The 22,814-nt window shown below is 44.7% G+C and overlaps 1 protein-coding gene across 1 annotated transcript in view; it reads left to right on the top strand.

The window, feature by feature from the left end:
• Nucleotides 1-22,814, top strand: part of ALDH18A1 (aldehyde dehydrogenase 18 family member A1) — a 31,577-nt gene that overhangs the window by 3,033 nt on the left and 5,730 nt on the right. Inside the window, 11 exon segments of the mRNA XM_015407881.1 lie at nucleotides 12,829-12,942; nucleotides 13,847-14,070; nucleotides 14,599-14,748; nucleotides 14,843-14,947; nucleotides 15,960-16,118; nucleotides 16,494-16,584; nucleotides 17,293-17,417; nucleotides 19,865-20,009; nucleotides 20,599-20,672; nucleotides 21,902-22,001; nucleotides 22,615-22,814. The exon segment at nucleotides 22,615-22,814 is cut by the window's right edge and continues 14 nt beyond it. Of these exon segments, the coding sequence (XP_015263367.1) occupies nucleotides 12,829-12,942; nucleotides 13,847-14,070; nucleotides 14,599-14,748; nucleotides 14,843-14,947; nucleotides 15,960-16,118; nucleotides 16,494-16,584; nucleotides 17,293-17,417; nucleotides 19,865-20,009; nucleotides 20,599-20,672; nucleotides 21,902-22,001; nucleotides 22,615-22,814 (1,487 nt within the window).

The following is a 22,814-nucleotide window of genomic DNA, read 5'->3' as shown; positions in this document are numbered from 1 at the left end:
TGTCCTGTTACATTTGTGTTCAAGGGTCCATAGACTGTTTGTAACAAGTCTTTCCTTCTAGCATCTTCTAGACACAGCCAGCTTTTCCAAATGCACAGCTCAGATCTTATTTTAATGCCTTTGTTACCTACAGCCTTCCAACTGGAATGTTCCCTGTTTAGTGCTATTTAATTGGAGCTGCATACAATTAGGAGGGTGGCAGTCATTTTCTTATGAAATATTGGGCTCAGGCTACCGCAGATAGCCAGACCAGACTAGACAAGCTGGATTTGCTGCAGCTTGTTTTACTCTAAACTAGGATTTTCCCAAGGGAAGCTGCTGGAATTGAAGAGCAAAGTGAAATCTAACCAGGTGTCATGAGACCTCGGTGTTATTTTTTCTTCCAGTGTCTTCACTAAGGATTTTTGTTTTACTGAATAAACCTGAAGACTGCCATGTACTAGATAGCCATGCATAACCTTCACCAAATCTTCAAGCAGATAAACGGCACCTGGAATGAATTCTTGGCTTATGCATGCTCATGTTTCAAGTTTTATCAGGTTGGATACAGAAAGTACGGTTTCCCTCTCTCCTGTAAAATTCATGTGTGTGTTTTGAAGGCATGGAGAAGTAGATGTGGAAGACTGGAACTGTACAAGGAGGGTATGAAGCCAAAGTTTGTGGAATGAAGGCTGCGATCACAGACAGTAAATAATCCACTTTCAATCCACTTTTGAACTGGATTTTGCCAGTTCACACAGTAAAATCCATTTGGAAAGTGCATTGAAAGTGGATTGAAAGAGGATTATTTACTCTGTGTGATCGCAGCCGAAGAAGGCAATATTTTTTGGTCCAAAACAAGTGTCATTTTTGCTGTGGCCTATTTACTCAGTGCCTTGATCTGGATGCTCCTGGCTAGCCTCGTCTTGTCTGACCATGGAAGCTAAGCAGGGTCAGCCCTGGTGAGTACTTGGTTGGGAGACCACCAAGGAATTCCAGGGTTGCTACACAGAGGCAGGCAATGGCAAACCACCTCTGAACTTCCCTTGCCTTGAAAACCCCATGAGGGATCACTGTAAGTCTGCTGCACCTTGACGGTGCTTTTCCACCACCACCACCATTTACTCAATGTTGGGGTGGTTGCTTTAAACCAGTGTGACAAATGACAAAGGTAATGCCACTATAATTGTGCAGCGGGATGAGTGGCACTGATGTCATGCTGTATAAAATGTCATGCAGTAATGGAAACTGGAGCTTTAGAAAGAGTTAAATGTAGGAAAAAAGAAACTTAATTGATTAGTTATGTAGATTGCATTGCTATGTATTAAGTAGAAAGTGTCCTGGGCTGATGCTGGTCTTTCAAAGGTCTGGTGTGAACTGCTTCTTTTGGGGTTTTGCTCTGTAGTTTTACAAAAGCTGTTGGCATGCCTCTATATGCCTTGGGATGGCTGGTGCAAAAAGGGTCTGTGAAAATGAGCAGGAGTGTGTGGTGGTGGCACCTTAAAGAATAGCACGTTTTTATTGTAGAGTCAGCTTTTGTGGACTAGATCAATGGGGTTTGGTGCATGAGAGCTTAAACTAGGATAACAATTTATTATTTTGTTTAAAACATTTCTATTTTTTTAAATTAAATTGCTTATTAATACAAGTAATGCAACTAACTTGATACAATTCCAGAAATAAGCAATACCAGAAACCATAATTTATTATATCCATGCCTTGTCCACATTACAATAAAGTCAAATATTCCATGTTTTTTGGAACCGCTCCCACCTGTTTCAAGTAATTTAATGCAACAGACCACACTTTGACAAAATGAGGTGCTGCCTTTCCACCAACTCAGGGTCCCCAAAGCAGCAAAAAGTAAAAACATTGAAACAAGTTAAAACACATGTAGGTATATACAAAATAATAATAATAATAAGAGATTGGATTTATACCCCGGCCTTCACTACCCAAAGGTGTCTCAGAGCGGCTTACAAACTCCTTTCCCTTCCCCTCACCACAACAGACACCCTGTGAGGTAGGTGGGGCTGAGAGAGCTCTTGACAGAAACTGCTCTTTTTCAAGGACAGCTCTTATCAGAACTACGGCTTGCCCAAGGTCATCCAGCCAGGTGCAAGTGGAGGAGTGGGGAATCAAAACCGGTTCTCCCAGATTAGAGTCCGTGCACTTAATCACTACACCAAACTGGCTCTCATAAATAATAATAATAAAATTAAAACATATATAGAAACATGAACAGGAAGGAGGCTCAGTGAAAATCAGTGAAGGAATTCCAGAAAAAAACAGAAGAGTCTTCAGTTGCTGGCAGAAGACAATGATAGAAGGGTACAGTCAAATTTCCCTGGGAAGGGAATTCCAAACAATTGGCACCACGACAGAGAAGGTCCTTTCTCAGATTGCCACCCAACCAGCCTCAGATAAGAACATAAGAGAAGCTGATGTTGCATCAGGCCGATGGCCCATCCAGTCCAACACTCTGTCACACAGTGGCCAAAAATTCCAGGTGCCATCAGGAGGTCCAGCAGTGGGGCCAGGACACTAGAAGCCCTCCCACTGTTGCCCCCCCCCCCAGCACCAAGAATACAGAGCATCACTTGCCCCAGACCAAGAGTATAAGAACGTAAGAGAAGCCAATGTTGGATCAGATGGTGGGGGCACCCAAAAGCAGGCTCTCTGAAGTTGACTGTAGTGGTTGGATAGGCTTCACATGGGAGTAGGCAGTCCTTAAGGTGTGCTGCTGGCCCCATGCCATATAGGACCTTAAAGGCCAGCCCCTTGCATGTTGATAGCTTTTTGTAAAGTTATAAAAATGTTGGGTTTTAAAGTGACACAAGACTCCTGCTTGCTTTCCCTGCAGGAGATTAACAAGGGAATCCCTCTGAGAAAAGGCGCTTGGTGTTCCTTGAGGGGACTGGATAAGTTAACACATTGCTTTTGGGCAGGCATTACTACATCTGGCACCAATGCCATCTTCCTGGCACCAATGCTACAAGACACCTGGCACCAATGCCAAGTTGTGCTTTCTCTGCTCCTTGTTTCACCTGTTTTTTGGAATGGCTTTCCTTTTGGAAGAAGGGCGTCAAGCTCTGTTTTGCAGTTCTTGGTTTCAGGAGCTGGGGGGCAGCATCCCCTTGCCTCTGTCTGGCCTTGGTGTGTAGCATATTCCATACACTTGCTCACTTGAAGACAGCCATATTTCTCTTGGGCTGCAGAGTGGCTGGAGATGAGAACAAGGTTTGCTGGTTCCTACTAGTAGCCAGCCCAGAATCCTGTCTCTGAATATATGAATTTAATTTTAATACACTTATAAGGCTGCATAGATTTGGTTGAATCAAATCTCATGTTCTGTGTGTAGGCAGAATACCAAAAGTTGAGGTAGAATTTGCCCCATAGTCCAGAAAAGGCCAGATTGTTCCACCTAGAGAAAATAATTTAATTATTCTGCCTTCACTATAAATCAGTCAGCTGGAAATTGTAGTCAAGCCCGGCTGAGATAAGGAGCAGCGGAGGCAGAATAATGATAATATTGGGAGAGTGCTGGAGATCAAAAGTTGTTCCTAATATCAGATGACTAAAAAATGAAGGAAACCGTGAGTGGAGTAGGGGTAAACTATCCGGTGAAAAGCAATGTTATGTGACCTGCAGCAAGCACTGAATTTTATGCAGAGTTAGCCCATTGACTGCAGCAACTCTGCACAGAATCCCATTGTGACTCCTGTTTCATATCTCATCAAAAAGAACAGGAGTTGAAACAGGAAAGACACAAGTCTGGCTGGTCAGCAGAAGTGGCAGTAGCTGATAAGGTTCTGGCTGGAGAACACGGGGGCTGAAAATAAAGGAACTCCTCAGTCACCTGTATCTTCAGGGTGGGGGGGGGGGGGGGGGGGGGGGGTTGCTATGCAGTGGCTGCAGTGTAGTGGTTGCCACTGGTCATGGGTAATTATTGGCTTCTATACAGCTGCCGGAAACCTGTCAAGGGAACTTTGAAAGATGCTGAGGAGACGCTTCCTTGGGAAGTGACCTGACTCTTAAGAAGCCTTCATAGAGCTCATTATGGGGAACATCCCTTCTCAAGGTATTGAATTTGTCAGCTTGAGCAGGAGCTGTGGAGCCTTCTAGTTGGTGATGCCAGCTCCCTCTCCCCCTGAATACGTTCAAAAAAAGTGCAGAGTAGCATAGTGTCCAGCCAACCAAATAAGATCCTCTTCTCCAGCCCTGCTCTCTGTGCCCCCACCTGCAGAGGTAAGGTGGATCATGACCAGAGACAGGGCTTTTTCAGTGGCAGAACCTTTGGACTCTCCCCGCTGAGCCTTGCTTAGGGCCTGTTTTGCTAACCTTCAGGTGCCAGGCCAGAAATTTGGCAAAGCATATGGAATTCTTTCAACCCTACACTTATTTTACTGCTTTGTTGTTGCAGTCAAGTCACAGCTGACTTATGGCCACCCCATAAAATGCATCAATTATATCTTAGTTGCATATGAATTGCACTATTTTACATAGTTATAAAAGGCAGACACAAATATTTTAGGAGCAATCCTAAACAAGTGTACTGAGATGTTAAGTCTCATGTATGTTGGTCAATGTGGCTTACTCCCAGGAAAGTGGCTTTAGGATTGCCCCTTTGGTTGTCTACAAGCAAAGTTGCAAAGTTGTTTAATGCACCCACTTGCTCAATCCGGAGGTTTGGAGTGGGTTGTCACCAGTACGCTGAGACACCCAGCTGTATCTATTGATGGACGGCTGGCCAAACTCCACTCCAAATATTCTAGCCAGGGCCTTGGAGGCTGTGGCTGATTGGTTACAGCAGAGCTGGCTGAAATTAAATCCATTGAAGATGGAGGTCCTGTGCCTGAGTCATGGTGGGGTAGGATCGGGAATCTGACTCCCAACCCTTGGCGGGGCGTCATTAATGACAGCGCCAATGATGAGGAGTCTAGGAGTGATCCTGGGTGCCTTGCTGTCAATGGAGGCTCAGGTCATGAATGTTGCCAGATCAGTCTTTTACTATCTTTCACTGGTCAGGCAACTGGTCCCCCATCTCTTGTCCCACAACTTGGCCACAGTGATCCATGCAATGGTCACTTCCAGGCTAGAGTACTGTAACTCACTCTATGCAGGGCTACTGTTGAATTTGATCCGGAAACTTTAGCTGGTGCAAAAAATGCAACGGCATGCCTCCTGACTGGAATGTCTAAGTGGGTGCATATACAGCCAGTGCTTTGCCAGCTGCATTGGCTTCCAGTTGAGTACCAGATCAAGTTCAAGGTTATGCTATTAACCTTTAAGGCCCTATGTGGTCAGGGACCAACATATCTGCAGGACCGTCTCTCCCAGTATGTCCCCCCAAAAGCTGTATATTTGTCAGAACATCTTCTGGTAGTCCCTGGACAAAAGATATCCACTTAGCCTCAACCAGAGCCAGAGCTTTTTCATCTCCCCAGTGAGATCAGGGGCCTGCGGGACTTATTACAATTCCACAGGGCCTGTAAAACGGAGCTATTCTGCTAGGGCTTTGGTTGAGACAGTGGGTGTCTAATTACACCAGCCTCCCCTGCTCTAACCAGCCATAGGCGGGGCTTGAACCCACTTGCTTAATATGCTGGCCCTTTCTGGGCATACATACAGCGTACACCCAGGACTTTGTTGAATTACCGGTTCACCATCATGTATAAGTTAGTCTGGTTTTTAGGTTTTAAATTGGAATTATATGGAATTTGATTTTATTTGTTTTATTGGTTCACTGTAACCCACCCAGAGCCTGCTTATTGGGGAGAGCAGGGTAGAAACCCCATAAACAAACAAGCAAACAAATAGATAAAATATATATGCACCACAAGGGGAGGAGCTATAAATTGCTGCAGCCTCTGCTATTTTAGCACATTTATTTTGAGAAGTAGAAAAAATAAAAGTTGAAAATAGAAAACACAAATTTTGTAATAAAGAAAAAGTGTCTGGTTTTGGAGAATAATGCTCTCATGCAGTCATAAGGTTAGTAGCTTTTCAAAATTATTTGTGTATTCATTTATTCTTGAAAATATTCTTGAAAATACTTCAGTAACAGTATACATAGGGTAGTATTCAGTAATGCTGCAGATTGGCCTACATAGACATTTTCATATTACACATTCTGTGGGAGCGAAACCTTGCCTTAAGAAGCATTTCATTCATTATGGAAGAGAAATTATTTTATAGTTTTTTTCAGTGTTCCCACAGATTTCCAAATTTTTCATTGAAAAATGAGGGGGGGGGGAGACCTGGGGTGAATGGAAGAAACCTTTTATCTCAATTAAAAAGTCATATATATTTGCAACAGCTGCTGATGTTTCAGCCTTCCATTAATTTGTTTAGTTGTTTTAAGCCTGTTGTAATAGTAGTGTCAGTTGCCACACTCTTTAACTACGTGATCTACATATTTATTTGGGTAATGTGTGTAAAAGTGTTATATTTTGTTTTTAAACTTGTTGCCTATGAATAGCTGAAGAAGAAACAATGCATGTATCAAAGGTGACAGAAAAAAATGGACTGAATCTTCCTGAGACTCCTCCAGCTTTATTTGAGTAAACCTAAGCACTTGTTTAGGGCCAAGAAAATGTTCCCACATGTGATCAGGTTTATATTTAACCGTATCCTGAAGAATAATCAGAAACTGCCCTTTGGACCATGGGGGAATGCAACTACCTGGGGGCTGCTTTCCATGGAAACTTCATCACAGCAGAAAGGGGAACAAAAGTGGCTTTCTTCTGGTCATATATGACTGCTTCCAAGGCAATATATTCCCCATTCCCCCAGCCTCTCTTCTATTGCTATTCCATTCTCTTTCTAGTCTCTTGTATAGATTGGTCTCCAGGAACATTGCAGAGGTCAGTCAGTCACCTTTATTGGCATGTACAAATGCTACAAACATTGCTAAGGTCTTGCTAAGGTGGTTGTGGTGTACATGTTAGACATCTTTAGCCGTTGTGATTTCTTCAGCTGATGGTTAGAATCTTGTCCAATTTGTGCCAGACAGAGGTGTAAAACATCTGGAAATTTTGAAGGGGCTGGGGGAAGGGTCTGGTTTTTTTGGAGTAAATGGAAAGTCTGAGAAAAATCAAAATACTTTCCCGAACTACTTTTACTGAGTTAACAATATAAGAACATAAAACACATCGTTTATTTAGCATATGAAATTGTAGCATTTTGCATATTTATGGAATTTAAAAGGACAAATGTCTTTGTTTTTGGTAAGAAAAGAAGTTTACCTAATATTTGAGAAGGCAAGACAGAAATTTGGGGGGGGGGGAGGATTGAAATTAAGCAGTTCTTATCAAACCTAAAGTTGGGTTTACCACTTTGCAAATATGAAATGTTGCTGATCCAGTATTAAGTCCTAATGGTGTTGTTTGTTGAATAGCTCAGATAATCCAGATAATATTCTGCTAGCAGTACTGTCATCCCTCATATTGCTACCTTTGAATCCTGGGTCCAGGAGTTTTGCAGAAGTGTCCTGGGTGGCAGCCCTGACCTAGGTGGCCCAGGCTTGCCCAATCTTGTCAGCCCTCAGAAGCAAACAGGATTGCCCCCCCCCCCCGGTTAATGCTTGTATGGGAGACCATCAAGGAAGTCAAGGGCTGCCTCAGAGGCAGGCAATGGCAAACTGCCTTTGTCCCTCTTGACTTGAGAATGCTCTGGCATCCTCACTGTAAGTTGGCTGTGGCTTGATGGCTCTTTCCACCATCACCACAGCAACATATTTTTTAAAACACTGTGCAAAGCATGAACAGAAAACATTGCATAAGAAGCGATTTCAGTTTTTCACTTAGAAAAAAAAGCAGGGGGGAATCCTAAAAAAAATTGTGGTATTTTTTTTTTCTGGGGGGGGAGGGTCAAAAGGCCTCACATCTCTAAGAGTCATACTGGCCTACTGGGCAGAGGAGAGCAGCATGCATGCATAGCCTACGGATGGTAACCTAACTGTTTGTGGGGACAGAGATGCCTACCCCCAACCAATCATTTTGTCTCCTCCCATCTTTTTTTTTTTTTTTGCATAGGTGAGATTGTGTTGTTGTTTTTTGCATAGGTGAGATTGTGTTGTTGTTGTTTTGCATAGGTGAGTTGTGTTGTCCAGTTTCTAGCTGGCTGTTTTAAAAGGCTGCCTGACGTTACACTATCCAAGCCTAGAAATAGTTCTGATTATGAGGGAAATGACATGGGTTTAGGGCAATGTTACATTAGCCAGGGGTATCGGCACAGTACTGGAATTTTAGTTCTTTGCCAGAGAACAGAGCTAAGTTGTAATGTGGACAAGGAAGGAATAAGCAGGGGTGGAAGTGGAAACATACAGGTTAGCCTGGTTGCTGAAACATTTGGACAGTAGCCAATAGCCAAATCTCAAACAAGGAAGAGCATGCTAAGAGAATTGAGTTATGTACTGTACTAAGGTTGTCGATGGCTTCTCAAAGCCTGTCTTGCTACATGGAGATCATCTCAGTACAGGGCACATGGGTTTACTACCATGTTTGAAATGAAGCACAAGGGACTTTGCTGCTGTGATGGTCTGGGTCAGGAAGCTGACGTGGGTGGCAGCTCCTTGTTCCATATCGTCATAACGAGAGAAACAATGATTTCTTCCTACAGTAAGGTACACATACTTCTTCTTACATGGAGACAAACCATGTAAGTTGCTATGAAAAGTTGTCAGGTGGGCAGTGGCTACCTGTGAGGTGATGGGCTTGAAAGGGCTGTAAGCATGGCTGCCTGCAGCTTCGTGCATGCTTGGAGACTAGCTGGTGGCAGTTAGGAAGGAGGACACAAGAGCACAGAGATAAAATATGCAGACTTGACTGGAGCTGAGGGTTCAAGGAGGGAGAGTGTGAGTTGCTGAAGATGAGCCGTTAAGAACATAAGAACATAAGAGACGCCAATGTTGGATCAGGCCAAAGGCCCATCCAGTCCAACACTCTGTGTCACACAGTTGCCAGAAATACCAGTGTCATCAGGAGGTCGACCAGTGGGGCCAGGACATTAGAAGCCCTCCCACTGTTGACCCCCCCCCCAAGCACCAAGAAGACAGAGCATCACTTGCCCCAGAGCCCCTAGCTATACCTTGTGGCTAATAGCCACTGATGGACCTCTGCTCCATATGCTTATCTAATTCCCTTTTGAAGCCGTCCATGCTTGTAGCACCCACCACTTCCTGTGGCAGTGAATTCCATGTGTTAATCACTCTTTGGGTGAAGAAGTACTTCCTTTTATCCGTTCTAACCCGACCGCTCTGCAGTTTCATGGAGTGCCCACGAGTTCTTGTATTGTGAGAAAGGGAGAAAAGTACCTCTTTCTCTACCTGCTCTTTCCCATGCATAATCTTATAAACCTCGATCATGTCACCCCTCAGTCGTCTTTTCTCCAAGCTAAAGAGCCCTAAGCGCTTTAACCTTTCCTCATAGGGAAAGTGTTCCAACCCTTTTATCATTCGAGTTGCCCTTTTCTGCACTTTTTCCAAAGCTATAATATCCTTTTTAAGGTGTGGTGCCCAGAACTGCACACAGTATTCCAAATGAGGTCTCACCATTGATTTATATAGGGGCATTATTATATTGGCTGATCTGTTTTCAATACCCTTCCTAATAATCCCCAGCATAGCATTGGCCTTCTTTATTGCAGTCACACACTGTCTCGACATTTTCAGTGAGTTATCTACTACAACTCCAAGATCTCTCTCTTGCTCAGTCTCTGCCAGTTCAGACCCCATCAATGTGTATTTATATTTAGGATTTTTGGCTCCAATGTGCATCACCTTGCACTTGGCCACATTGAACCCCATTTGCCATGTTGATGCCCACTCGCCCATCCTTGACAGATCCTCTTGGAGTGCCTCACAATCCTCACTGGTTTTCACTGGTTTTCATAACTTTGTATCATCCGCAAATTTAGCCACTTCACTGCTTACTCCCATCTCCAAATCATTAATGAACAAGTTAAAAAGCAGTGGACCAAGTACTGATCCCTGCGGTACCCCACTGCTTACCACCCTCCACTGAGAAAATTGCCCATTTATACTCACTCTCTGTTTTCTATGAATTAGCCAGTTTTTGATCCATAAAAAGACTTGTCCTTCTATCCCATGATTTTTGAGCTTACTTAGGAGCCTTTGATGAGGAACTTTATCAAAAGCTTTCTGGAAGTCAAGGTAAACAATATCTATTGGATCCCCCTTGTCCACATGCTCAGACCTACCAGGGGCTGACTTAACTGACAACAGGTTAAGCACTATGAAAATACAATCACAAAATCAAGAATAATCATATCAGTATTTTTATTTATTTAAAACTCTTCTGAACCATCACCAGAGATTTGCATGCTTCTGAATGATAGCTGGAACCTTTGCTAAAAAAAGGCAAGATGCTATTGCGGAGAGAGCAGGAAGCAGAGGAGCCTCTGACTTCCTCTACTGCACTCTCATGTTCGCAGTTGAATGTTCGTCTCTCTCCCTGACAGAGAAATGCACAAGCCCCTTAAGTGTGTGTGGGGGGAGGCACTGTGCACATCTAGGGATGCCAACTTCTAAGCAGCACCTGAAGATCTCCTGCTATTACAGTTGATCTCCAGATAGCCAAGATCAGTTCCCCTGGAAAAACTGGCTGCTTTGGAGGGTGGATTATGTGGCATTCAATGTTCCCTCTAAGCTGCGTTGTTTTCTGAGCAAAAATTCTCCTTTGTGAGCAACTGGCATTAAAGTTGTGAGCGGGTGATTTGGATACTGCATAAATTAGTTTGCTCTGGAGCCATCCTTCCTGAGCTAAGACAGAAATTTATGAGCCGGAGGCTAAAAAACTGTGAGCTAGCTCACACTAACTCAGCTTAGAGGGAACACTGGTGGCATTATGCCCTCCCGTCCCCAAACCCTACCCTCCCTAGTCTCCATCCTCCCAAACCTCCAGGTATTTCCTACCCCAGAGCTGGCGACCCTAGTAAGGGAGAAATTGGATCTCAAAATGATGGTGTTATAGAGGAACAGAAGTGTGGGGCACTTATGCTTGAAGTGCTGATAATCCTGTTGAAAAGATGCATCAAGGTATTGGACTGCCATGACAGAGGAGATACAGGAAGCATTATGATTTGGGATCATGTGATTTATGAACAGTAGAGAGGCTTGTCTCAGAGAAAATAAGTAAAGCTGAAGCATTTACCAGCAATCGTCTCTCCCCGATCCCAAATATGGTCTCCGATCTGTATATGGTCCCATTGCAGAGCAGGCTGCGAGGGAACTGTTACACATATTTACCCAAAAGGAAGATGACCCTCTCTCCTAATGTTATACATACAACGTATCTTATTGCTGTGTGTAACTTTAACTTGTATGTGAATTTAAAATTGCCCTCTTTTTCTAGACGGCACATCAAGGGTGGTGGGAACCCCTACTCTTTCTTATGGGTACCTACAGTAATAAGTTCATAGAAGAGGCTGTGTGTGGCTATCTTAGGTGGGGAGGGGGTGGAAGATAGAGCTGGGATACTGAAGGAATGGTTAACAGATCCGGTCTGTGCTAGAGCTTGCTGCTGTCTGGCTTCTGTTGACACTTCAGCCTTCCTCTTGGATTTTGTGCTGCAACGTGGAGCTCTTACATCAGCTGCTGCATGGCGGGGTGCGAGCAGGCGATGCCTGAGCTGCTGGGAGAGAGAGGTTGCATCAGCTAGCAGGCAGCGCTCTGCGCTCTGCTTTTCTCCTGGAGCTGATGTGGCTCATCCTGGCGGCAGCTCCGCTTCAGGATTGGTGGCTGCCGAGGAGTCACGTTTTTGCTTCAGTGAGGTTTTCAGGAATTAACTCTCTGTGTCCTGCAGTTGCCTCTGTCTGAAACCAGCCTTCCATCCTCCCCCGTATTTCTTCACGAAGAGCAGGCAGAGGCTGTCGCCTTGCTTTAAAACATTTCCTGGGTACAGCACTGAACTGCATGTCTTCTGTGGGAAACCGGTGCTAGGAGACCGCAGGTGGGAACGAGGGCCCTCGCGTGCTGCTCTCCCGTCCTTGGCTGGATTTCTTGTGCCCTCTTCTCCTCTGCATCCATTATTTGTCATCTGAACATAGGATTCGTCTGTATCTCTAGCTGAGATCACTTCATCACTATTATCTCTGTAGTGGCCAGTGTGTTGAGTGTGAATGTGGGAAGCCCCAAGTCGACTCTTCATCTTTCCACCTGACCAGCACACTGGTAAGACTCGGTGTGTGGCCTTAGGCATGTCACAGGTAAGCCTATATCACAAGGTGGTTGTGAGGCTAAAGGACCATTCTAAGCATCTTGGTGGAAGGGCAAGTAACAAATCCAGCAAGCAAGCAAAATCCAGGCAAAGATAACAGAAACGGACACAAGTTAGTTACACTGTAATCCTAAGCAGAGTCACATTTTTCTACGTTCACTGGAAGTAATAAACCTAGAAGGGCATAACTCTGCTTAGGATTCCACAGTTAGTGTTGCCATGAAAAGCTATAGAAATAGGGTGTGACGGGGCTTTTTTTCTGGGGGAATGCGCCAGAACAGAGTTCCGGAACCTCTTCGAGAAAATTCTTTTTAGAATGTTTAAAAGTTCATGAGTTTGCAGTGTACAGATTGAAAACTTCATTTCCCTCTTGAGAGTTCCAGCACCTCTTTTTCAAAAAAAATAAAGCCCTGGGGTGTGAATGTCTTGCCCCGTTTGCTTTCTGTCCTCCCAGTGCAATGAATTTGAAGCCACACCAGCTGAAGCCACACCAGCATCTGGGTTGCCATCACTGTGGAGCTCCCGTGGGACATGCATCACCCGGATACAGAAACTGTCGGAGATGCAGCGTTGAGACAGATTAATATGGGCTTCCTTTTTCTCTTGGCAGACACTGTCGGGTCCATCAGACTGTTCACCATGCTGTGCCGGACTGCTCTCCTCCCTTCCCTGCGATCCCCAGGACGATTCTGGTGGCAGTCTGATATAGCTGGTTCCCATCCTTGTATGTATCTGGAGGGGATTTTAGGGCTTCTTCTGTTATGCTGAATAGACGGGATATGCTCAGACACTAAAGTTTGGGCAGGATTCCAGATCTGGTGCCCGGGCTGCAGGTAGTGGACTGCTGGTCAAAATGGCAGAAATGTGTTCTTAGCAGTGGCCTGTGTGTGCAGTGCCCCCTAGCGTCCTGCTGGAGTATTGACCGAGAATGAAGAAATATTAGCCTGTGTAGTTCTTTTGTCTTGGCTGGTGTTCAGTCTAAGCAGTACATCCCTTTGCTGAAGCTGGAAAATGTAGCGCATAGTTCCACTGCCTTATTGCTGCTCATTAGGCCCTACTGTCCTCACATTGCACAAACATAAATACTGGTCAAAAAGTGCATGAGGGTGAGCGAGGGACTTGTCTTGTGCCTGCAAGCATTTATATAGGTTTTCCTGCTTGCCATTGAATGCAGCTGAGAATGTGAAAGGTTAAGCTCACAGTGAGCAGAAGCAATCTGATTTGCTTTTCTTTGATAGAAGCAAGTTGTGGCATCACAATTCCCAGAGATGTGACAAAGCAGCCCACGTCCTTAAATATCTGGGTTGTGCTGTACCCCGGATTGTAGCCTCACCTGCCATGTAGTGTGGGATGTAAGTCTGAGTAATATATAAAAACCCAACCCAGGTCTGACCAAATTTTCCTCAGAATATTGTGATCTCCATTAGTAATGGAGTATTTCCCTCAGTGAAAGAACCTGACCACTCCCAGAAGTTACTTGGGTTGATGTTTTCTCAGACTTTTAGAAGGCTAATACTTGCCAGATGCAGGAAGTATGGTACAGATTTTTCAACAGAGAACTAGGAAAGGGAAGGAGGACCTACAGGTAGGTATGTTTACCTGATGACTTTGCTGTGTTCCAATCATAGGTTTACTGGCCCCTAACCTGGTCTTAAGGAATAAGTCTGCCCGAGGCTGGAGTAACATCCCGTTTATTACCGTTCCTCTCAGTCGAACCCACGGCAAGTCCTTTGCCCACCGCAGTGAGTTAAAGCATGCCAAGAGGATTGTAGTGAAGCTAGGGAGTGCGGTGGTGACGCGAGGGGATGAGTGCGGCTTGGCCTTGGGGCGACTGGCATCCATTGTTGAACAGGTAAGTAGTGTGGTTGGCCACTTGCTCTCAGGAACCAAACCCTTGTGGGGGAGTTCAGTGGTAGGTCTAAGGGCAGCTCATAGAGGGAAGCCAGTGGAGCAGGAATTTGGTTGAGGGAAACACTTCTAGGCAATGCTTTTAAAGGTACCCACCAACGCAAATGCATTCAGTAAACTCCCCAGTGATACTAGCAACAGTCGAGGAACTACCACATCTTGCTGCCAAAAGATTGTTTTGCTATCTGGGCATAGTAGCCACTGTCATGTAAGGGGAGGAGGGTTGACTTATTCCAAAGGGTAAATTGGGATTGTCCTTAATGTACTGTCTTTTTAAAAAAATTGCCTTAGGTACTAGGCAGTTCCAAATACTTCCATCTAAAGGGAAGAGAGAAAAGCTGATATTCTTAGCACTTCGTTATATGTAGCTGTTCTGTGGGAAAGCTTTTCCGCTGTCTACAGGAGCTGGATATGGCGGCCTTTGAAACATACAAATGACCAGTCTTACTTCTGGCTTCTTTTTGGACTACAGGTATCAATGCTGCAAAATCAAGGCCGGGAGATGATGATTGTCACCAGCGGGGCTGTGGCCTTTGGAAAGCAACGGCTCCGCCATGAAATCTTGCTCTCTCAGAGCGTGAGGCAGGCGCTCCACTCTGGACAGAACCAGCTCAAGGATATGGTGAGTAACCGAGAGCGGTGCCCTTTTTACATCAGTGGCAGTGCAGGAACCGTCATGGCTAGCTGACATGTTCCTTGTCTTTTGACCCATGCAGGCCATTCCCATGCTGGAGGCTCGAGCCTGTGCTGCTGCTGGTCAGAGTGGGCTGATGGCTCTGTACGAGGCCATGTTCACACAGTACAGCATCTGTGCGGCACAAGTAAGAAGCTGTAGTACATGTTTTGCAATCTCTCTCTTAGGATTCCAGTGCCTGTGTCTGATCTCCAGAATGGATGCTTTTTTGGAAGGAACTCCACTTTCTGCAGTCACTGTAGCCCTGTCACAGTCTAGCAATGCTTTCTGTCCATTTCTCATTCCATTCCCCTGCCCATTCAGTGCCTGTCATGACATCCAAAAGTCATGATGAGTCTGGAGTCATACTGGTTGAGTGGATTGCATGTGATGGCCCAAAGTTTGACTTATGGGATTTGTTTCCTTGGTACAAGAATCTAGAGACATTGTGGTACGTCTGAGTACAAATGTATAATTGCATCAGGATGCCTTTATTAATACTTGCCATATGCATTGGTAATTGTGTATTTATATCAGCATATGCATACTTTTCATTTTTGAACATATTATGGATTCAGCAAGTGTATTAGAGATGTGTGCAATCCTGTAATATGTGTTCTTGAATGTTTAGGGTGAGATGCATTTCAGCGTCCTCAATCTATGAGACTGTGCAGGTATCTCCACTATTTCCCAGCCTTGACAGATTTCATACTTAGTTAACAGAAATACTGCTGATTTTTTTTTAACATTCTTGCATCTGAAATCTGTGTTTTGCGTCTATTTGAAATGTGCGATCTTCTCCCACCCCACTTCCACTTGAGAAGGGGGAAAAATGAATCCTGGATCTCCTGTCCACTCTGCTTCACTTGCAGCCAATGCTTCCAAACTTTATCTGCCTTAACACACATATACACAAATGCATCAGCCAGTCCAATCCAATCCTTCATCTCATATGTCACTGTTGTGGGTATGGCATTAAAACCACGAGCATAACAATGGCTGTTTAATGGCTCAAAGAAAAACAGTAGAAATAAACACTTCAGCATGTGCTTATATATATTTGCATCCTCCATTTATAATTTACGTCCTTAGTGACTCCTTGCTTTGTTGACATTGGCAGTGGATAGCTTTTGTCAGAGCAGTTCTTTTCTTCTTTCCAGATTTTAGTCACCAACTTGGATTTCCACGATGAGCAGAAGCGTCGAAATTTAAACGGGACGTTGCATGAGCTACTGCGGATGAACATTGTCCCCATCATCAACACGAATGATGCTGTGGTTCCTCCCCCCGAGCCAAACAGTGACCTGCAGGGGGTAAACGTGGGTAGCGATTGCAGTGGGTGGTTGGTGTTCACTGGTTGCAGATCTGCTAATGCACTAACATTGGACAGCAGTGCATGCTAACATCGTAATACCCTGGATTCCTCCAAGGTGACTGTTATGGCGTGGTGGTGAGTGGACTCCAGTGGTGCTGATGTGCTTGCCTTGCTACTTGTGGATGCAGTGCATTGAGTAGGATTGTTAACGGTTCTTGGTGTTGCTTGCAAAGCTGGGTCTGAGTCGATGCTGCTAGTATGGTTCCACACTGTGCATATGTGAAGTGCCACTGGCATTATGCCTTGCTTTTCTATGAACTGGTTGGGTACGTGGCATTTCTTACCTAACTAGTTTTGCTGACTTCTGTGTGTATTACAGGTGATTAGTGTGAAGGACAATGACAGTTTAGCAGCACGGCTGGCTGTGGAAATGAAAACTGATCTACTGATTATTCTTTCGGATGTTGAAGGTATGCAAGTTGTTCCGTGATCTAGCTAAACCACCGATGCTGGCGTGCTTATTGCAGAATTCTAAACTGGGAAGAAACTGTCCTGGGAATTACCTGTAAGTGGTTAAGATACCTATGGTTGCCATGTGCTCAGGCCCAAGGCAGTGTTCATAAAATACATCTGCAAAGGAGGGAAGTACTTGTCGTCTTATTTTTGCCTGTAAGAAAAAGTGGTGTAGATCATTATTACTTGGTTGGAATTAAGGTGGCAATCTTCCCAGGGTACATGACCTCAAAACAAGCAGAGATTACTTTTGTCTCAGTGGCATCACGTTCCTCCTTTTAGTTCTAAATTGAGACTCTTGCTTTTTGTGTCTTAATGCCTTGGCTTGTGGGAAATGTCTGTTGCCTTGATACCGAGAGTGCTGTCCCCTGTTATGCAAAGCACCAAGCTGTCTCCTACAATGCTCCCTCTAAGCTGTGGAGACTTGTGAACAAAAATTCTACTTTGTGAGCTGCTGACATTGATAGCTGTTAGCAAGCAATTCGGCTACTGCTTAACTTAGTTTGCTCTGGAGCCATCCATCCTGAGCTAAGACAAAAATGTGTGAGCCGGAGGCTAAAAAACCGTGTGCTAGCTCACACTAACTCAGCTTAGAGGGAACACTGGTCTCGTATCTGTTCTTTGGAACAGAGCAATTGTATCTAATTTTCATCCTCCCATTTCAGGACTCTTTGATAGCCCCCCAGGATCAGATGATGCAAAACTGATCGATATATTTTATCCCGGAGACCAGCAGTCGGTGACATTTGGAACCAAATCACGGGTGGGGATGGGAGGCATGGAGGCCAAGGTTGGTCCGACTTCTCTATCTTTTGCTTTGTTTTGTGTTGGAAGCCAAAGTTTGTAACCGAATAGTCTGCTGATCCTTTTATTCCTGGGAATAAAACCATGCTTTTGTTTCCTGTGCGGTGTCCAAGAGAGAGACACTGAGATTGTAAACTGGTTGGAAGAAGGTTGCCTCTGGTTTTATGGTGTGCAGTGGGAGGTCTTGACCCTTGATGAGTCTCTAGATCCTTTTATAAGTTGAGGTGAGTGTGTGTAAGTCACTTCCAACTTATGGCAACCCTGTGAATTAAATGACCTCTAAAACATCCCGTCATTATCAGCCTGGCTCAGGGGTCTTGCAAACTGAGGGGCCCTCGTGGCTTCCTTGGTTGAGTCCGTCCATCTCGTGTTGGGTCTTCCTCTGTCCCTGCCGTCTTCAACTTTTCCTGGCATTTTTGTATTCTCGTGAAGTAAACAGAGTATGATACCCTCAGTTTAGTCATTTTAGCTTCTAGGGAGGTTAGGCTTGATTTGATCTAGAATTTATTTATTTATTTATAATTTTCCATTTATATCCCGCCTTGCCTGCACAGGCAGGCTCAAGGGGGCGTACAACAAGTTAAAATACAATAAAACACAGGGCATAAATGCAGTACCATAACATTCCACATAAAACAATATACAAATAAAGTGCAGATCAATATAGATGGCGGTTGCTGCACAGTGATCCAGAGTAACCAGGCCAGCATTCATAGTTGTTCGTAGTGCTCATTCATCAGTGCTCATTCATCAGTGGCGGCTCCTAGTCGAAAGCCTGGTGGAAGAGTTCCATTTTACAGGCCCTGCAGAACTGTAAAAGGTCCCGCAGGGCCCTGATGTCTTCCAGGAGCTCATTCCACCAGTGTGGAGCCACCACTGAGAAGGCCCTAGTTCTGGTGATTGCCAGTCTGGTGTCTTTTGGACCAGGGAGAGTCAGGCAATTTTGCAGACCTCTGGGGGATATATGGGGAAAGGCAGTCCCATAGGTAGACAGGCCCCTGACCATATAGGGCTTTAAAGGTCAAAACCAGAACCCACTTACAGAGAGCCAGTTTGGTGTAGTGGTTAGAAGCGCAGACTCTAATCTGGGAGGACTGGATTTGATCCCCCACTCCTCCACATGCAGCTGCTGCTGTGACCTTGGGTCAGTCACAAGTTCTCTCAGAGCTGTTCTCTTAAGAACCATCCTTGAAAAAGCTCTCTCAGCCCCACCTACCTCACAGGGTGTCTGTTGTGGGGAGGGGAAGGGAAAGGAGATTGTAAGCCACTGTAAGACTCTGAGTGACGGGTGGGGTATAAATCCAATCTCCTCCTCCTCCTCCTCGTCTTCTTTTTGGTGGTCCATGGTATCTGTAAAACTCTCCTCCAACAGCACAGTTCAAATGAATCAATTTTCTTCCTGTCAGCTTTCTTCATTGTCCAACTTTTACACCTATACACAATAATGGGGAATACTACAGTATGGGTGCGTTCAGACGGGGCATTTGCAACGGAATAGGTGCCGGTTGGAATCGGTGTACTTACCGGCGTTCACACGGTGAACATCTGCCTTCCGTCCCTAACCGTTGCAAAGAGCTTTACACCGTTGTATTCTGCCACTAGGTCCCCAAGTGGTGGTATCCTGAGTGCAATGGTTGTAATCGCTTTACCCCCGTCTGATCGCTCTCCACCATTGCAGAGTCACTTCCGTTTGGAAGCCTGAAGCTTCCTATTTTCGCCCACCATTTTTTTTAAAGGTCGGCGATATGCGCTTGGGCAAAGCTTCGCCCTGGCATTTGTTTTTTTTAAAAAAAGGAAAAGGTCCTTAGTTTAACGTTTCGGAGGAGTCCGGGACTTCAGGGAGGCCAGTTTGGTCTTTAAACTTTAAAGGTAAGTCCGTACCTTTAAAGTTTAAATGTAAGTCTGGGGTTTTTGTGCATGCGCAAAGATCACCATTCTGTGGATGGCTGCCTATGCGCATGCTCAAACTGAGTTTTTTTAAAAAAAACTGCCGACGCCCGCTGCATGTGAACGGGCATACAGCGATGGGCTCCGCAGACAGGAGGTAAGTGTGATTGCATTTCAGCCAGCATAAACTGCACCGATTCCAACCAATACAGTTTATGCCGGCTGAAACGCCCTGTCTGAACGCACCCTATGAGTGATCTTGGTCACCAGGAACTCATCCTTACATTTAAGGATCTTTTCTAGCTCCTTCATGGCTGCCCTTCAGAGTCTCAATCTTCTTCTGATTTCTTGGTTGCAGTCTCCCTTTCGGTTGATGATTGAGTCAAGGAATGGAAAATCTTTAACGATTTATATGTCGATAACATTGTATACGTTTAATTCTGAAGCATAGAGCCTACCATTCTCCAACAGAGTGCATAAGGGAAGTTAGCAAATCAAGATGTCTGTTGCAGACCATGTGAATTTTTGTAATGTCCTTCTTTGTAGGTGAAAGCTGCTCTGTGGGCTCTCCAGGGAGGTACTTCGGTAGTGATTGCCAATGGAACCCATCCCAAGATCTCTGGCCATGTCATCACAGACATTGTAGAAGGGAAAAAAGTTGGCACGTTTTTTTCAGAGGTGAAGCCTGCAGGTAAGTTGTAGTTCTCTGGGCTGCCGTTGGTGGGAAAAGAAGAATGGTGCTCAGTCACAGTGGAAAATCTTCAGGAGGCTTTGGACCAGGCAGCTGTAGGCTACTTTGACCGTAGATCCAAAGAGGCATGAAAGAATGACAGGAGGTTGAAAAAATGCTTCTGAATTCGTGGACCTTTGAATTCTGTCAAAAGTGATCAAAAGGGCCTTTGATGTATTTCGACATTTATCGCATTTTTATTCCACCCTTCCTCCAAGGTACTTAGTGTATGTGGTTCTGGCATGCTCCACCTTAACCCCACCATAGCCCTGTGAAGTACATTCATCTGAAAGAGAGTGACTGGGTCAGGATCACACAGTGAGCTTCCATGGCTGAGTGACGATTTAAGCTCCGTGTCAGTGAGACACTCTGACCAATACAACACACTGTTATTGTCATGTGAAATGGAAAAACAGTTGTTTCTTGAATGTGCACCTCCTGTCAGTGGGTTTAGGAAGGGGACCTTTGGAGCAACCTGGGGAGCAAACAGTGGCTGGAGTCATCATAGCGGTGGTGTCTTACTAACCCCCTCATTTTTCTCTTTGTAAAGGCCCTACGGTGGAACAGCAGGCTGAAATGGCCCGAACAGGAGGCAGGAGTCTAGCAGCACTGCCGCCTGAACAGGTACCAGCCTATTGGATCACTTTGTGCTTTTGAAAGCCTCAATATGCATTGCCTAGTTTATAACAAATGCAAACAGTGGGCAGTAGTCCCAGACAAAGGTGTAAAACTTCTAGAAACATTAAAGAGAGAACTTTCCCATTTATAGCAGGGTAAAAAGACATTTTGAGGAGAAATAAAGACACATTTGCAGTAGCAAGCAGGGTTCTAGTGATACCTTAAAGGCTAATAAGGTTTAACTCTAGCATAACGTTTCATGGATGAGCCCGCTTTGTCAGATGCAGTGGCCATTGCACTATTGCATCTCTGGGGGAGAGCCACTGCACTGCATCTGGTGATGTGTGTGCTAGTCTAGGAAACGGTATGCTGGAATAAAATCTTGTGGTAATTTAGGGACTAACTAGACTCCTGTTTATTTTTTCTGCCACAGACTCTGGAATTATTTGCCATAGAAGTTTTTTAAGTGAAGAATTGTTTACTAATATAAAAAGGATAGGAAATTAGGTTTAGTTTGACTGGTGAAAGCATACAATTTAGTAGAATTCTGAAATAACATTTTTTATTCAGAATCATACTGACCACTATCTCACACTAGAGATGGTATGCCTTAGATCAGGCCTGTACAGCTTGTTGCCCAGCAACCTGCATGCAGGTGCCTACTCAGGCATGGTTGCTGTCACAGCCTTAATTAGCGTCCTGTTTTTCTGCCTACATGTACTCAACAGGCCAAAATACAAAATCTGTGTTTTGCCTGCTGGGTCACCAGTGGTGCAAGCCTGAAACAGAGTGTGTTTGATGAGGTTTCAGGAGCCTAGAGAACAACTCAGGAAGCAGAATCCAGGCCTTGAACTCTGCAGGCCTCTTGAAGTACAAATGGCTACTTTGGTCACTGTGTTTTGGGGCCTACATCCAATTCAGCAGAAACAAGCCACTGACTGAATTATCATGGAGACCTATTGGCAAACAGCTACTGGGGAGCTGAGGCTGGTTTTGTGGAGCAAACTGAGCTGCAGTTCAGACTGCTTGGGTTACCCATCAGCAGTGTGACTGAAATCAAGATGGAGGACCTTGAGAGCAAGATGGGAAAAATAATTGCCCTGACAATGCAGCTTGCAAATGGAACATGGAGTAGAGAGAACCAGAAAGCTAGAAGTGCCCCCCTTTTGCTACCCCCTTGACAGGGTTGCTTGTCATGCTTAAATGCTTTACATTTTATGTGTGTCTTCCTACAGAGAGCAGAAATCATCTATCATCTTGCTGACCTTCTGACAGATCAGCGGGAGGAGATTCTTCAGGCAAACAAAAAGGATTTGGAGGAAGCAGAAAATAAAGGTACTGTGGGCAGAATGAGGACACTGAAATATACACTATGCTGATGAATGTGTTATGGGAACAATTTACCATCAGGCCAAGGAATGATGTAGGAAGTGTCTGGAGCTGCTATTCAGAGACCAAGCTAAGACCAGTTGGCACTCAAACTAGCCACACTGATAGCATTAGGTGAAGAGAGGAAGTGGGAAGGGAAAATAAAGGGAATTTCCTCTATACAAAGCCTTTACGTGGCTGGTTAGATGGTCAAATCTTATAATGTATGGAAGGGTAGATGCATTTTACAGTACTTCTTCTGAACATTGCCACATTATAAGAACTCAAGCTTGACAATTGTCATCAGTTGATGCCAAAGTTCATTATTCTTTTTATACATGCTGGCTACCCAGATTAAATAAGAGACCTCTTCCATCTGCTTCTTTACCTGTGTGTGTTGCTGTTGAGAGAAAATGTTCTTTCCTGTACTTCTAATTGGTCAGAACGGGAGAAGAGTTCGTGTCTATTTTTTTTTACCTTTTGAAGCCACAGTTTGCCTTGTATGGATAACAAACTGTTTTGGCTTTGTGGGTGGCAGTATATGGCATACATGTAGCCTGACTTCCTGGTTCAATTTCAGGGAGATTGGCCCTGCCTTTGTTGAAGAGACTCGCTCTGTCCACCTCCAAACTGAATAGCTTGGCCATTGGGCTGCGTCAGATTGCAGCATCTTCACAGGATAGCGTTGGCCGTGTTCTCAGAAGAACGCTGATAGCAAAGGATCTGGAGCTGGAACAAGTGACTGTGCCTATCGGAGTCTTACTGGTGATCTTTGAATCC

This window comes from Gekko japonicus, unplaced genomic scaffold, assembly GCF_001447785.1.
Source record: "Gekko japonicus isolate JY-2015 unplaced genomic scaffold, Gekko_japonicus_V1.1 scaffold4262, whole genome shotgun sequence".
NCBI classification, from domain to species: Eukaryota; Metazoa; Chordata; class Lepidosauria; order Squamata; family Gekkonidae; genus Gekko; species Gekko japonicus.
This window is presented reverse-complemented; position numbering and strand designations above follow the sequence as displayed.